Below are 16074 nucleotides of genomic sequence, written 5' to 3'. Positions count from 1 at the left end.
ACTTCTCCTGTGATCAGCACAACTGGACAACTGCACACCAAGAGAGAACACAAAACACTCCCCACCTCAAAAAGATGACAAATCTTAACCGATAAGAGGCACCACCTAAAGTCACCCTCTACAGCATCCATCAAAAGGCACCTATTTCAGTCTCTGGATCAAAACAAAAACTCGGAGGTAACATAAACTCAGATTGCCTGGTCAGAGGGCCGGAGAGCAACCACATCCCCTTTGCACAGGAGGCAGGGGGAGTCCACGGCCCCTCGCTTGATAGCCTCCCACTGCTCCCCAAGTGTGCAGGTCAAAGGGCACACGGCCCCCAACAGCAGTCAGACCAGGGGGCAGGAGGCTTTGTCTGCCCTCTCTATGTAAGATCCTGTCCCTGAGGTTCTCAGGATGCAGAAAGGTCCAGAAACACCACTCTTGGTTTTTAAGTTTAATGTCACGTCTTCTCACCACATAGAGCTGCCTCCAGATGGTGGACCACTCGCGAAGCGTCGTGGTGACCTCCTGAATGAGCGGGAGGTCGCCCGGGATGACCGTCTCATGTTGCCTGGGATGAAAGAAGGAAAAGAGGCTGATTCCAAGGTTCCCCAACCACTGTCCGCTGTACCTGACGAAGTCCCAGTCCAGGCCCGAGTTCAACATTTAAACAAAGAGAAAGACAATATACCAGCAAGCCTGTTCACACATATAAATGTACCCAAGAACGTTAAGCATGGTTTGCACAGAGCCTGAGAGTGTCCGTGTGTTCTCCTGCACGTCAGCCATCCACCTGCACGTCAAAGCAAGATGAAGAAGGAGAATGATCTCCATTAAAAGCCTTCAGAACGTGGGGGTCTGGAAGTGGAGAGCACATGCATAGCACGGCCCCATCTATCTTAGAGAAGCGGTAAATTACCGCCCGTCCACGTGGCGCTTGCATGCGGTTTGGGTTAAGGTTGTTTCACATTTCCATCATGCGTAAAACTCGAGTGACGTGCAGGAAGTGGTTGTCCTTGGTGAAGTGCGAGCCAGGTCACAGCGTTCACGTGTCCTTGGGTACTCCATCCAGTCCCGAGCCTGACAAGCCTTTTACCTTTTCGCTCCACCCTGAAAGATAGCCCTTGCCTTATTTCTAACTCTGTCCACGTCTGCATCTTCTTTTTGGCAATCAAAGCAGCCTTCGTTTTCTGGGCAGTGCTCAGAGCTGGCACTACGCTCACAGGCTGGGACTGGGTAGGGCTGAAGCTATGGCTTGGATATTAGGGTACCAGGGACCAGGAGCACTCTGAGTATCCTGAACAGACCAGAAGCCAGTCAGGGGGAAGGTTCGGGGCACTACCATAGGTCCCCCGTGTCCTTGAGTACATGGGCCCAGGCCTGTGGAGAGACCTAACTTGGCTCATGACTGGGGTTCAGCATGCAATGGCTTATTAGTGGAGGGATCTTCCAAAGCAAGGGACAGTGACTCCCAAAGGAATGCTGTCCTCATGGGGAGACCCAGACCTAATGCATAAGGAGGAGCTGTGTGCCAGGCCACCCCCACCACAGGACACGGCGCTGAGGACCTCCCGTGATAGGACACCACCAGCTTCTACTGAGATGTGGCTGCCAAGACAACCCCACTGAGCCTGTCACCAAGGGCCCAGGGAGGCTGATACGCATGTGGTTCTCGCATGGCCTGCAGGGAGGGTGCCGTCTGCCCCACTGGGCACACACTGGCAACGTCTGGGCTGTTCCATCACAGGCCTGAGTCTGGGGGCTCTTCTCACACTACAGGAAGCCTGGCACTCAGTCACACAGACCAAGTCCTTGTGGCCAGGGCGTCAATCCATGCGCCAGGTCCCTGTCTCCGTTCTGGTCCCTGCTTCCTTCCTCCCTTTCCATACACCTGATGTCCCCTAGGCGAACGTGCCAGCTGACACTAGTGCCCTTGGTCTTGCTGTGCCCGCCAGGGAGCAGGACCCCCAAGGACAGAATGCCCAACCCCAGTGAGGCGGCCTGTAGGCGTGGTCAGACCGAGGAGAGGTCAAGGCAGAGCGCCAGTGAGAGTGAATGGCCCACCGGGAGTGGACGGTGGTAGGGGCTGGCCAAAGGCCACAGGCTTCTAGTGGAGTGGGGAGAACGTCTGAGAGCTCTGCCACGACTAAGTCAGCAAGGACACTTCCTACACCGGAAAATGGCCCAGGGAGCAGATCCAAGGTCTTCTCACCACAAATAAACAAGAACGGGAGGTCGCGCAGGTTAATCGCCTGACTCAGCCATTACAGCACAAATACATATTTCAAAACATCATGTGGTACATCATAACTAGATGCAATTTTTATTAGTCAATTCGAAATAGAAAATATTTTTAAAAATGGATGAGGCAGAGCAGATGCTCAGCCAATGGTGGTGATTCCTCTTGGTCACTTGTTCTTATACAAAAGCAAGATATCAAGAGAAAGGTCAGGCATGGAGGCCCCAAGCTGAGCCAGAGGGACCAGGTGTGAGGACAAGAGGCCATGTCTCAAGCAAGGAGCAACAGAGAAGTCCCAGCAGGCCAAGGACAGCACCGTACAGCAGCGGGCAGGGAAGGAAGGGGGAGCAGCACCGGGAGCAGTCAGGGGACCCGCAGCAAGGGGCCAGGAGGTCATCAGCCCCACCACGGGGCGTTACATGGAGTGGTGGCCACAGTGTCCAATGCTGGAGTGACCCCAGGCCCGGAAATGAGGGCACACAGGTCACCACGACAGGACAGCGAGAAGTGCTCTTTATATGGGGGGAAAAACAGAATTGGTGGCAGCAGGCATCTGTCAGTCATTTGGGATGTTCAAAAGTGGAAGAAGGCCATGTCCCGAGAGAAGAGAGAGCCCAAGCGAGAGAGCGATCACGTAAGAGAGAGAACCAGCGGGGACTGCGCCAGAAAGAGACACCAACCACAGAGATCCTCAGAGAAGAGCCTGCAGAGGGGCGGGAGCCTGAAACTGGACAGCACAGAGGCAGCAGCAGTGGGCAGTAGTGGGGGAGAGCGGCCCACACCAGGAAGGAGGAGGGAGCTCAGAAGGGAGGGTGGATGTCTGCAGCTTCAGGAGGAGAGGAGGCACCATCCCGTCCAGCCCGTGGACACCAGGCCCTTTGCAGAGGGAGCAGGTGGACAGCCCAGCAGGTCAGGAGCGTGGAGTGTCCAGAAGCAAAGGACCAGCAGGACAATGGTCTGCACACCACGCATCTCACATCTCCATCTGCTGACCCACTAGAGCACCTGAGACCAGGAGACCCAGGACAGGAGGAACACAGTGCCCCTGCCTGCCTGGGAGGGCGTGGCTCCCCTCAGGGAGAACCAAGGCAATGACTGATCACTTTATTAGCGTGATTCAAAATTACATCTGACGTATATTCCTTTATAGGCATCAGAATGCTTTGAAAAAATATTAATCTATCAAGCTGACAAGGATTCAACACAGGTATAAAGTACATTAAATGCCCACATTATTCAGTTATTTCTGTAAGAGGATATATAACAATTTCGAAACTTTCTTTTTCTTCCCCTTAGAACTTTGCATACAAAACATTTTATCTCTAAAAAAGAAAAAAAAAAAAAAACCTCTCCCTATTGCAGGTCATCACCATTCATGCCTCTAAATTATTTTCTTCATTCTAATTATGCATCATGGAACTAGAGAACCCGAACAGCCCTTTCATATGTTAAAAGTACAGTGCTTGGAAAGGCAATTTTGTAATCAGCCAGAGAGATGTCATTATGCAGTAATCATATGATTAGTAATTTTATAATTTACATATTTAACTGAGTGTGAAGATGTAGCAGAGACCAAAAAAGAAAACATTTTAATGCTCCTTCTTCCGAATTCACACCTGGCTGTTCATTTGCCATTCCTGCTGAATGGGTTCCTGCTCCACAAATGTCCCTTTAATGACCGTATGCATCAGTGTGATGACCTCCAGGAAGCACAGATCATAATGAGATGAAATGCAAATTCATACGTGTCCCAATTTAACAACTGCTGCTACCCCCTAAACTCCATTTGTATTACAGCATGCTAGCCCTTCCAGAAAAAAATGGACTCCGAGCTGAGTGGGAGGGGGCAGGGCTGTGGAGTCTGCCGCAAGGGTAGCTCACAGGGAAGCAGAGACCCAGGTTCAAGGAGAAGGCCTGCAGTTGTGCTGGTGACCTCGGACCCTGAAGGCTCAAGGCAACGTGGTACTGCACTCTAAATCGTGGATTCCCTTTCTGACCCCTCAACTCCTGAATTACTGGCGTCAATCATACAGGTGGTCTTACCCCCGACTGCTACCCAGCTGACTGTTCAGCAGCTGCACCACAAGTAATTGCAATTCTTCATTTAAACATCGAGAATAAACTCACCCTTTTCCTTCAACTATTGCTTCTTTAAGATGAATATATGAAGCAGGAAATATACCCTTTGAAGGGAAAAAAAAAAAAAGTTTTCATTACCAACATGAACAGTGCATGCAAATCAAACAGCAGCCCTGCCAAGGTGGGGGTCCGGATAGCTGGGTCACTATTAATTTTGCAAGTCTTATGCTAAGCCTGACATACAACACATCAGAGAGAATACAAAGTGTGAAAAAACAGCAACGCAATCAGCTTGTATTTCAAAGAGTCCACAGATGTCTTAGAAGAAAACAGAGACAATGTGTTTGCAAAGGAAAAATTTCACTTCTCATTTTCTCCCTAAGTTGCTCCCTTTTCCGCTGTTGATCTTGCTGCAGGCAAGTCAAAGGCCAGCTGGTGATGATGGTTGAGGAAGATTTCCCCCTTTCAAAATAATAAGATTGTCATCAGAATTTGGTTTATATCATGGCTTGCCACTTATGCACTGACCCCTGCTCTACACCCATTGGAACTTTCTCAAAAATCTCCAAACAGAGGGACCAGTGGTAAAATAAAGGGGAATGAACATGGTCCCATATGCAGCCAGGGGAGCATGCTAGCTCATGCTGTACACCACGCTCCATCTCCAAAGTGCGACACACACACAACCCACAGGACTGGGCCCCAGGGAGGTGATTTCTTAACAGGACACGGGTGTCAGACACAGTCTGAAAAGTGCCAGGAGGAGCTTTATCAAGAGCTTGCTGAAGCGGAGCAGAGGTGAGCACGGGAAGACGGGCCACGGGGCCACGGGGCTGGGGTCTGGGCAGCACAAGCCAGCAAGCACTTCCTGCGTGAGGTCTGGAGCACAGAGCAGAAGCCCAGTCAGCGTTCTGTGGCAGGAACAGGAGCTTCTCACTGGGCCCTCCCTGCATCTGCCCCCCAAAGAATCCACACTAGATCCAAAACCAGACTGGCAATTCTGATCAGAAGGGCATGGGGCACAGAAAGGGCTGACCAGGGTTCCCTGCTCCTCCTGCCTACAGGGACAGTGGCTGGACTGAATATAAGGAAATGTGATCGCAAGAGTCAGGCAAGAAGTCAGAGACCGACCCACATGAAGGACCAAGAGACCCAACCCAGCTTGAGCCAGCCAGGTCCCAGGTATCCCCGACACCACTAAGTTCCAGCATGGTCAAAGGGGCATCTTTGCATGATGCCAATGTGTTCAAATGAGGGTACAAAAGCAAAGGAGCCCCCCCCAACCCTGGCAGTGCACAGGAAGAGATCCCCTCGGTCTCAGCAAACCCACCCAGGAGTGAAGCCAGAGGAAGGGCAACATCCAGATGAGGCTGGGCACACCTGGGGGTTGAAAATGAGCATTTTGGTCTAGGGCACTCGGGACCGGCCTGCAGAACACTGAGAGTCAAGATTTCTAAGGGCCACGTCCCTTCCCTGCTTCTGGGAATGAGGCAAAACTAAAGCTCTGCAAGGCTTCCATTTGCTCCTCTGCCAATGAGGGCTCTGGTGCAGGAGGACTGTGGTCCAGGAGGCACCGGGGAATGGGAGAGACCCTAAACTGGGTGAGGTGATCCCCAAAGCCCAGTGCCACACAAGCACCAAGGAAAACAAAGAGTCCCTGGGCAGCACAGGAGGCTGCAGCTTCGTCCTCTGTACGGGCAAGGCAGGGACGGGGGGTCAGTCCCCAATCCTCGGGTCTTCATTACCGCCATCTTCAACTGCGGGGCTCCAGAAGAAACTCAGGGTTTCCTCTGCAAGAGTACTCCTCCATCAAAACACAAGAGAAATTGATGGGAAAAGAGAACGTCCTTGAAGACTCTTCTACCGCAAGGTTGGAATCTGTCTGTTCCCAACTCTGGGGCTCAGGACACTTACAGCCCATCTGAGCCCAGCAGGGCCAAGTGGGGAGGTCCTTCCAATTTGGAGGTTCAGCCGACCACTACTCCTTCGAGTGACTCTCTGTTAGAACCTAAACATGGAATGCCAGAGAAGGCTGCCCTGGGGACCACCCTGCACCTCTCCCAAGTAACTGTGGTGTGAGAGGATGAGCAGCTTCAGATGTGGTCAGCATGGCCTGGCTCAGGCCTCCGGGGAAGGCAGAGCAGAACTTCCAAAGCCTGTCTAAAGGCTCAGGACCACAGTGGAAAGAAAGCCCAGCCCAAGCTGGAGATGAGGGAGGCCAACTCCAAGAAGGGCACAAACCGTCCGTCCAATGTAATTAGACCTTAAAACATATAAGTTAGCATGGGCGCCTAAGTACAGCTGCGAACGGACGGTGCTTCAAAATCGTGACATCAGAGAGCCAAACCAAAGAGCCATAATTAGGTTTTGCAAAGCTAAGAATGCTAAAGCCACGGAATTGTGGCTGGGAGTGATCTGAGGTCTAATTACATGTTTTAGTTTCAGATATTCAGAGACTCGGGCAAGCAAACAGCCCTAAAAAAGCAGTTTTTTGTTACTCAACCTGAGTGGTACACAGATCATCCAGTGCAAGAGGAAAGGCAAGCCTGAGCCTCGCCAGCTGCTCCCTTGTCGAGGCCGAAGTGAGGCTGGAAGTTGCTGGCAGCCTGTGTCGCTCTGAAGTTGCTCTCTCAGCTCGTTCCCTGGCCTGCGCTGCCTACGCAGGAGGCCAACCTCACCAGGACAAGAGGGTTCCCACTACCTGAGGACAAGAGGCCAAGCGCGTCCCACCCAGCAGCTCCCCCAGAAAAGGAAGCAGCCATTCCTCCATCCACAGGCTGCCCAGGAGGGAAGCATTCAAGGAAGCTGACCTTTCCATCCACGTATTTTTGAAATTCAGAAAAGAAGACATGCAAGTACAACCCAGGCCCAGATGAGATGAGACTGATTCCCTCCCGCACCGAGCACCACGTATAATGACAAGGACTTACCTTCTTGGACTTCTTCCTCAAGGTGTAGCCTCGGTACCACCCTGCACAGACAGAGTGAGTGTTAGCAATAGGAGGGCCACGGGGCCAGCAGCAGCCTCAGGGCTGGACACCTCCCTGAGGGCCATCAGCCCAGAATGCGATACCCTAGGGCCCTGAGATCCAGCAGGCAGGCCAGACCTTCATCTCCACTTGCCTCACCTTGCCCTGGGCAGCAAGCTGAAGCTAAGGAGCTCAGTTCCAAGAGGAAGCTGTCCTTTCAGCCACAAGTCCCTAGTAGGCTCCTTATGTATGCACTGACCCTTCTCTGCACCGCCTGCCTTGAATCAGGGTCCAAATGCACATACCAGCACCCTCAGATCACCAAGAGCTGCACTGCACAGAAAACCTATTGAGAACCAATTTCCTCCCTCTCCACAGGAGGAGCCGAGCCCTGGGGCTGCCATGATCTCACAAAGCGCTTCTGTGGCCAGACTGATGGCAGCAGGAAGTGTGGTCCAGCAGAGGCCCACCTACCCCCTGGGGGTTGCCTGGACTCAATTTCCCTTTCCTCCAGAAAGAGAGAAAGTAAACAAGGGAAGGACTCCCTATTTATATCAAACACTGAAAGCAGTCGCTTCGCCAGCAGACAGACCCGACCCCACCCAGCACCTCCCAGCAGACTCTGTGAAGGAGTGTGTCCCTGCAAATGACAGGGGTCCACGGCCTGTAACCCGTCTCCTGACCACTGTACCATACCCTGACGTCAGGGGGGTGTCTTCCGACCCAAACATTCTGCAGTTCCTCCAGGTAAACTTACCTCTGGAAAGCAAACCCAAAGCTCAGAGACAGACCCAACCCTGCCCCACAGGAGGCAAAGGACCTCTTTGGAGAGTGGCAGAGAACACTTGGAAAATGTGTAAGCTGGGCAAATTCACAGGGATTCACCAAACGCCGAGCTGTATACATTATCAAAAAAGCCAAACCCTAGATACCAAGGACGTCCAGGCATGAGAGAGAAGCCCAGACAGATCTGGGAACAGGCAAAGGCAGCAGCAATTACCCTCTGCCCCATCTCAAAAAGAAGCAATTTTAACAACCAGAGGGGAAGGAGGTTTGGGAACCAAAAAGTGATGGTATTAAGATAAGCAAAACATTAAGAAATGACAGGAACCCCAGCCTGAGCAGGGGGCACTGCAGATAGTAAGTGTCCAGACATCAGGCGCGTATCTGAAGGGTCACCTCCTGATAGCCACAATGGGGTCCAGAGGTTTCAGATACTCCAGCCCCGAGTCAGGGCCACCAGTGACAGTGTCCACAGACAGAAAAGTGCAGGAGGAGAGAAGGTGAACCTACCGAGCTGTTCAAACTGCATTTGCTCAATTTGGAGGACTGTCCTTTATCCTGCTATTATGTCCTTCCTGCATTTCAACACTAATATGTCCATTGTTTTCTGAAACTGACAAAGGATTAATAAGGATAAGGAAATTTCACAGAGGAAAGAAGAAAGCAGCAACCAAATAAAAATCAGAGCAAATTGTAGGAACAATGCATAAAGAAGAAGCCTAAAGACTTACGCATTTGAGAGATGCTCAAACTCACTAACAAGAAAGGACAAAGTTAAGCTGGGTGCAGTGGTGCATGCCTATAATCCCAGCAGCTCAGGAGGCTGAGGCAGGAGGATCACAAATTCAAGGCCAGCTTCAGCAACTTATCGAGGCCCTAAGCAACTTAACAAGACCCTGTCTCAAAATAAAAAATAAAAAGGGCTGGAGATGTGGCTCAGTGGCTGAGTGCCCCTGGGTTCAAATTCTGGTACCAAAAAAAAGTAAAAATTTAAAATTAAAAAAATGAATCAAAAGCTTTTTTAAAAAGCACTGCTACACAGTTATCAAGAGTGGTAAGAACAACGCAGCGGGGAATGTGGATTACAGCTGCCAGCAAGGGAGCAGCAGGCCCAGTGCACCTAGGGAGGGTCCCCACCGCAGGAGACCAGCAACCACCTCCAGGAAACACAGCCCAAAGACATCCACGGGACAGACAGGTGTGCCCACGGCTCAGGACCCAGCGGCTGGCAGAGCGGCCATCTGAGCACCCACGACTGGGAGGGCGTTGGCAAAGCAGCTGGAGCTGCACTGGGAGGAGGGGAGCCCCTTCCAGAGGCAGAAGGAGAGCTGAGGCTACGTTCATCTACCCTCAACACACCCCCCAATAGGGCAAGGACTCGGGTAAACAAGACCCCTTCAAACAGAGCAGAATTGTTTCTTGGAGGGGCAGGGGGAGCACACTGTGAGGACAAGGAGGGACCTTGCGTCACTTAATGTCAACAGATGCTAGTTTCCTTTTAAATGGGCTTCCTAAGCAAAGTGCAGACCTACAGTTCGCTTCCCCAGGTCTTTGAAGCATGATTCCCTCATCTAACGGAACTATGTGTCAGAAGTTTCCTCGGTGCACAGACGCAGAAACGGATGGACCCAACCTCTGTCCTCCGTGAGCTCATACCCAGAAAGCCCCTCAGACAGGCAGGGGCCAAACCACAAACCAGCCTGCAAGACAGCAGTCAGTCCAACAGGGAGAGAATGTCACCTGGAGAATGAGGAGATGGGACACTGTGACCTCCTTCTTGCAAAGCAGAGAGGAGGCTGGGATAGGAGAGTCTTAACTAGCAGAACCCACAGGGCTTGCAGCAGCCTCCACCGAGGCAAGCAACTGGTCAAGAAGAGACTCACCCAAGAGACAGGCAAACCTGGGCAAAACACAGTCCCTGGACTCAGGGAGGCCACTGTCCAGCACAGGAAAACAGCAGGTCATTTTTGGAATAAAATATAATAGTCATTAACACTTTTAAAATTTTAATGCTGTGGCTGAACCAAAAGGACTATTTCCTGATCTTTATAAGTGATGCCTGCAGCTTCCCCCAGGTCAGGCATTCAGCCCCTGGGGACCCTCATGGAAATGAGCAGACAGCAGAACTGTCCTGGCCACACCAGAGTCACTTGACCTGGCATTAGGTTGTCCCTGGATGCTGCTTCAGGGCAGGAGCCTCCAGCAAAGGGCCGCAAGCTCCTCCCCCTCCACAGGGGCCTGGCAGTGTCTTTTCTGTGCTCTGGGCTCCAGGCCTGGCGGAGCCTGAGAAAGAGCAATTAACCACAACCTGAAGGCAAACGTGTTCTCAGAACCTTATTTACTAAAGAGTGACCGAGGAAAGCAAGTCCCTGTGGGGGAGCCATCTGAAGCTACATCCTGGGAACAAGCCTGGCCCACCCGAAGGGATCACAGAGAAAGGCAGAAAACTTTTCTTAGAGCAAAAGTGGGGGCTGGGAGAACAAGCTCTAAGACGGACCATGAATCATGAATCGTAGACAGAACACGAGGAAAACAATGGAAATAACCAGTCCACTTCTGTTTGATGTTGTCACCAAGTTTCTCAAATTTGCATCTAATTCCCTAAATGGAGCTCTCTGATCAGACTGACCAAAACCAAGCCGTTAGCTGTCAAGGGAGGGAAATCCATTTCATGTCAGAGTCTATGAAGACTGAAATGTTTTAGAGGGCTGGTCCAGCCTGAGAGGAAGGCTCCGCGAAGAACCCCTCGCGGTGTCGGCCAAAGGGCCAAAGGCCACTCACTGTCAGATGACCTGGAAGTGCATCCCAAGGACAGCTGAGGTCTAAGGAGGGCCCTGTTTAAAGAGTGCATTCTTGTTCCTAAGCAAGGAACAAGACACTGAAGTCCCTACATCCGGGGCCCTGCAGGAAATCGTTAACTACTCAGGAATGATGTCACAGCCCAGTTTATTACCCATGATTTCAAGTTCAACTGACCAGCGGCAAAAATAAAGAAGATATCAGAGCATTTCCCTTCAGTCTGAGATGAAAGGGTTGATCCTTAACCTCTACTTAATTTCTCTGTTTCCTCTAAGCCACGGGCAATATGTACTGAGAATAGATAAGGAAATCCAACTGTCAGCTGTCAACATTGGAAACAAGCAGCCAGTGCCTCTCACAACTACCGATTCACTTAAGAAACAGCTCTGTTCTGCAGAGCGACAACTGTTCCCAGCCATACACCACTAACACACACACACAAAAATTGAGATAGGACTTTCAGGGTAAGACATGCAAACAGAATAAGTTTTAAGTCAGCACGCATCAGAAGGGGAAAAGAGAGACAGCCACAGCCATGCCTATTTTAATGCATCTGTGTGTCTCAGAGGTGTACCCAAGGACACCTGAGCCAGGCACGGCTCACCTGGTACACACAAGTCTAGCACAGCTCATTCTTGTGCAAAGTGGATTGTGAAGACTGAGCTGGATGTTCAATTTGTTGATTGCTATGGGATGTCTACGATTCCCTCTCCCATTTGGAAGGGTTTAGCTAAAGCTGGTCTAAAAGCAATTTGGTTATTTAAATGATCCATCTTAATCAGTTCTTTTTATTCGCATGCTGTATGGGAATCACCCCTTCAAGCAGAAAATGAACCCAACAACAGGAAAACACAATCTTAACATCCAGATTGCAGCAGTGGTTAAAAAAAACTAAGCCCAGGGCTGGGGGTGGGACTCAGCGGGAGAGCGTCTGTTCCGCCTAGCATGTGTGAAGCCCTGGGTTCCAGGCCCAGCACTGCAAAAAAAAATAAAGAAAACGGCCAGCCCATCATCTCTTCCCTTCTATGCAATGATAAGCACAGCATAAAATGAAAGATGGTCTGCTCAAATAATTTGCAAAACACTAAATATGAAAACCAACTGCCTGAAAATTAACAAGATCGCCGGAAAGACACTATGACCAACAGGGTCTTCAGTGAATGACTGGAAGGACTGCTCACAGGACTGCGTCCCACAGAGCTGTGACAATCCGCTCACCCCTGAGAAGGTGGGGGTCACAGATAAAAAGAAAAAGGAAAGAGAATGAGAAATAGTGGCAGCATTAAAAACTTCACAGTTCACACCAAACACATCAAAGCAACAGACCAAGCACTAAAATATCTTAGAGCTATTTTTTTTTTTTTAATCAAGTGGTCGGTTATGAACAGCCCAGATCTACATCCACTTGCAAACCAAGGTGCCCATGGGGGTTTTTTAGATGTTAAAAATGGGGATTTCTAGTTTTAGGTTGATCTTATTTTAAAAAGGAGAGCTGCCCCGATACCTTCACCCCCAACAGCAGCCATCTATGAAAAATATCACAAAAACAGAATGGGATGACATACGTTTTTGGTCATAGGGACTGAGAAAGTATTCAACTGTCCAAAACAACATGACACACCTTCATAGGTCTCCAAGATGTGCACCGTGTCTCCGATCTGCAAAGAAAGCTCATCGGCTCCTCTGGCGTCGTAGTTATAAAACGCTGTGGAGAAAAGGGGGAAATGTGTTAATGGAGGAGGGGTCGACTACTCTAGGTTATCTGCGCTTGTTTTCAACGCTGTTTGCTTGTCACATTGAATCACAGTCAGTCTTCGCCTCATCCCCTCTGACACCCACAAAGTGGCCTCTTCCTCCTGACACAAAAGCCAAGGCCCTGGTATGGAGGCGTTCCTAACTCCCACCACTCCAGACGACCAGGATCATTTATTTTTAATGGCGCGAGGTGTAATATGATGCAAAATTTGCCACTTGAACCACTGCTAAGTGTACGATCCAGTGACATTAAGTACATTCACAATGTCGTGCAACCATCTCCCCTACCTGTTTCCAAAACGCTTCCGTCTCTCCAAACAGAAACCCCATGTCCATTCAACAGAAGCCCCATTCTCCCTCCCAGCCTGCAACCTCTAATCTACTTTGGGTCCCCAAGAATCTGACAGCTCACCAGTGGAACCCCACAGCGTCTGCCCGGTGCGTCTGACTTCTGTCACTTGGCATGATGCTCTCAAGGGTGCCCTGAGTAAAATCTGGTATCAGGACTTCATCCCCTTTTATTCCTGAGGAATACGCCATGTCCTCTCCGACACCTCCCTCACCTCCCTTCCAAGCCCGCTTCCCTGGAGGGGCCAGCCTGCAGCCCTGTGTGCACCAGCACAGCCCTCCCTTGCCACAGGGTGCACCTGGTCCACAATACCAGGCCCTGAACTTGCCTGCTCTTTCAACTCTGCTCCTCTGAGCAGCCCCAGCACACAGCCCACTTCACCCCTTCCTATCTTGATCTGTATGCACCAGTCTCCCCAGCTAAAATAAAAGACTTATTTTTACAAGACTTTCAATCTTGCATGCCTCCATCTCTGAGGACAGGACCCCGCGCAGCCTCCAGGGGGTGGCCTCAAGGAACTGAGCTGCCCTGGGCTGCAGAGGCAGGTTAGACTTGCAGGCTGTGCAGCCTCCAGGAGCCCCACGTTCACAGTCTCTAGAGACCGACAAGTTGAGCAGGAGACCCCCTACCTCTGAACACCTGCGACTACCCATCTATCTCCAGTTTCTCAGTCTGTTAAATAAGGACCATGACACCCACCTCAGAACTGTGGGTGCATTTTGCATCTTAAAGGGTACAATGGGACACGGAAAATACTTCACTAATGGTGATGGTTCTTGTATTTGTAGATATTTTGTTTTTCCTGCTATAAGGACTTTGTAAGTTTCCAGAGTCCTTTTTTAAAAGTCAAGACAAGGACACTTTCACACGGTCATAAAAATTCTTTAAAAGTCTCAAAAAAAAAATCATATATGTATTAAAAAATCCATTTTTCTCAGGTAGTTTCCTATATTTCCCCCAAATTCATAAAATGGAAGTGTCCTCAACTGACAGAGATGGTTATTAGCAGTTATTAAGTTTATTTAGCATTTTATGGTGACTCTTTAACAGGAAATAACTGTGCCAGGTAAAGGAAGCCCAGAGCATATGCTGACTCCCAGGTTCAACATACCCATATTCTTAACCCACAGGAACCATAACACGCCCATCACCCCTACCAGCATGGCTACCAGCTTGTATTCTGCTACAGGTAAGGGGAAAGCAGACGTGAAAAATAATAAAGTAAGATAAAATGAAAAGGTCAAGCCTTAATGCATTTGGACGTGTGTCTCTGAGAAGCTCACACATCATCCCTTCCTGAGCCGTTCGCATTCAAATGCCCATCCCATCCCTAGCCCAGAAGTGGACAGTGGAATCTCACACACAGATTCAGAAACCACAAGTTCAGCTGTGAAATGAGCCTCCAGATCCATGGTTTTGTAAGTGGAGGAGAAAAGGGCCCCAGAGGGGTGTGCATGTGGCCCCAGGTCCCACAGCAGGGTCGGGGCAGAGGCACTGGCTGAGCAGCCCTGGCCCTGTGTTCAAGTTAACAACCAAATGACCAGCTGTAAGGGTGAACCAAGAGACTACAGTGTAAGAGTCATTGACAAGAGGGTGGCAGACAGAATAACGTCTTCTAAAGATGTCCCTATCGAATTCCCAGAATCTGTGAGGAGGTCCCTCATGTGGGCAAGGTGACACTGCAGGTGAGATGAGTTCAGGATCTTGGGAATGCTCATCCTGGATCACCCAATGGGCCCACTGTAATCACAAAGGTCCTCATGAGTGGTACGCAGGAGAGACGGAGTCCAGAGAGGAAATGAGTCCAAGTGTCACAAGAAAGGGGAAAGCAGCCAAGGAACGCAGCAGCTCTAGAGGCTGGAGAGGCCAGGGAGCGCGTCCCCCACGAGCTCCCGCCTATGGGGGTCAGGCTGTGAGTGCAGACCACCCCTCTTCCCCAAACCCAGTTACCTTTCTTACCAGCTCAGTTGCAGATGGACAGTATCTGCTACTAATGTACATCCCTGTGGACACCTCAACCCTGGACAGCAGAGTCCAGTGCAGAAGCTTGAATGCTACCTGTGACAAGTGGAGGGGGGAGGGCGCAGAGACGAGCCCCGCACGAGGGGCCTCCCTGGCAGCTCTTTTCCTCTCCTTGTAAACAGCTGCAGCAGCCCAGAGTGACAACGCACACCTTTTTCCAAAATTAAAGAGTTAGCACTCCAGTCTCTGCCTCATCCAGGTTATGAGCATCAGAGGTTAGAAAGACAAAGCCATCACCTCTGCTCACTCTCCAGATCACCCTGAAAACAGCTGTCCAGTGATGTCAGGAGAGAACTAGGACTCCTGCCCATAAGAAGGGAGGAAGGCTTCCGTCGGCACCAGCGCTGCTCGTCATGCTGAAGACGGAACGACGCTGAAGTTGAAGTGGTTACCCCTGCTGCTGATACAGCTCCAGGGACACCACAAATGCTGCTGCTGGTGATGACTGTTTCCTCAAAGAGGGCTTGACTGTTTCTCTGTGGTGAAGATATGATGATGGTTAAGATGTTAGTGATGATGGTTAAGATGTTAAGGTGACAAGGATGGATATGGTGATGATGATGGTGAGGTGATGGTGATGATGTGGTGTTGATGGTAATGGTGGTGATGATGGTGATGGTGGTGATGGTGGTGATGGTGATGATGATGGTGATGTTGATGTTGATGCTGATGGTGGTGATGGTGGTGATGATGCTGATGGTGGTGATGGTGATGGTGATGGTGATGGTGATGCTGATGGTGATGGTGGTGATGGTGATGGTGATGATGATGGTAATAGTGGTGATGATGGTGGTAATGCTGGCGATGGTGGTGACGGTGATGGTGGTGATGATGATGACAGTGGTAATGACAATGGTAGAAGTGATGATGATGATGATGGTGATGGTGATAATGACTGTGATGATCGTGACGTTGATGGTAAAGATCACAATGATGGTAAATAACCGCATTTGCCGACATTCACAAAGTATATTTCATGGACCACGGAGGGAGTTACAAGCTCTGCATGTTCAGACTAATTCAAGGAGGTGGTTAGAGATTTGTTCTGTTTCCCTCAATCAGGGTTTCCAGCAGCTCAGAATCTACCCATCTGCAAG

General features: G+C 50.3%; 1 protein-coding gene across 2 annotated transcripts in view; it reads right to left on the bottom strand.

The window, feature by feature from the left end:
* Positions 1-16074, bottom strand: part of Dock1 (dedicator of cytokinesis 1) — a 447303-nt gene that overhangs the window by 388119 nt on the left and 43110 nt on the right. For both annotated transcript variants that reach the window (XM_077105459.1, XM_077105460.1), the window contains exons 2-5: positions 12473-12556; positions 7231-7271; positions 4349-4404; positions 457-553 (exon numbers count right to left, since the gene is read on the bottom strand). In XM_077105459.1, coding sequence (XP_076961574.1) covers positions 457-553; positions 4349-4404; positions 7231-7271; positions 12473-12556 — 278 coding nt within the window. The remainder of the gene's footprint in view (positions 1-456; positions 554-4348; positions 4405-7230; positions 7272-12472; positions 12557-16074) is intronic.

Source organism: Callospermophilus lateralis, chromosome 15, assembly GCF_048772815.1.
Source record: "Callospermophilus lateralis isolate mCalLat2 chromosome 15, mCalLat2.hap1, whole genome shotgun sequence".
Lineage (NCBI taxonomy): Eukaryota > Metazoa > Chordata > Mammalia > Rodentia > Sciuridae > Callospermophilus > Callospermophilus lateralis.
The sequence above is the reverse complement of the archived record's forward strand: the minus strand, read 5'-3'. Positions and strand labels throughout refer to the sequence as shown.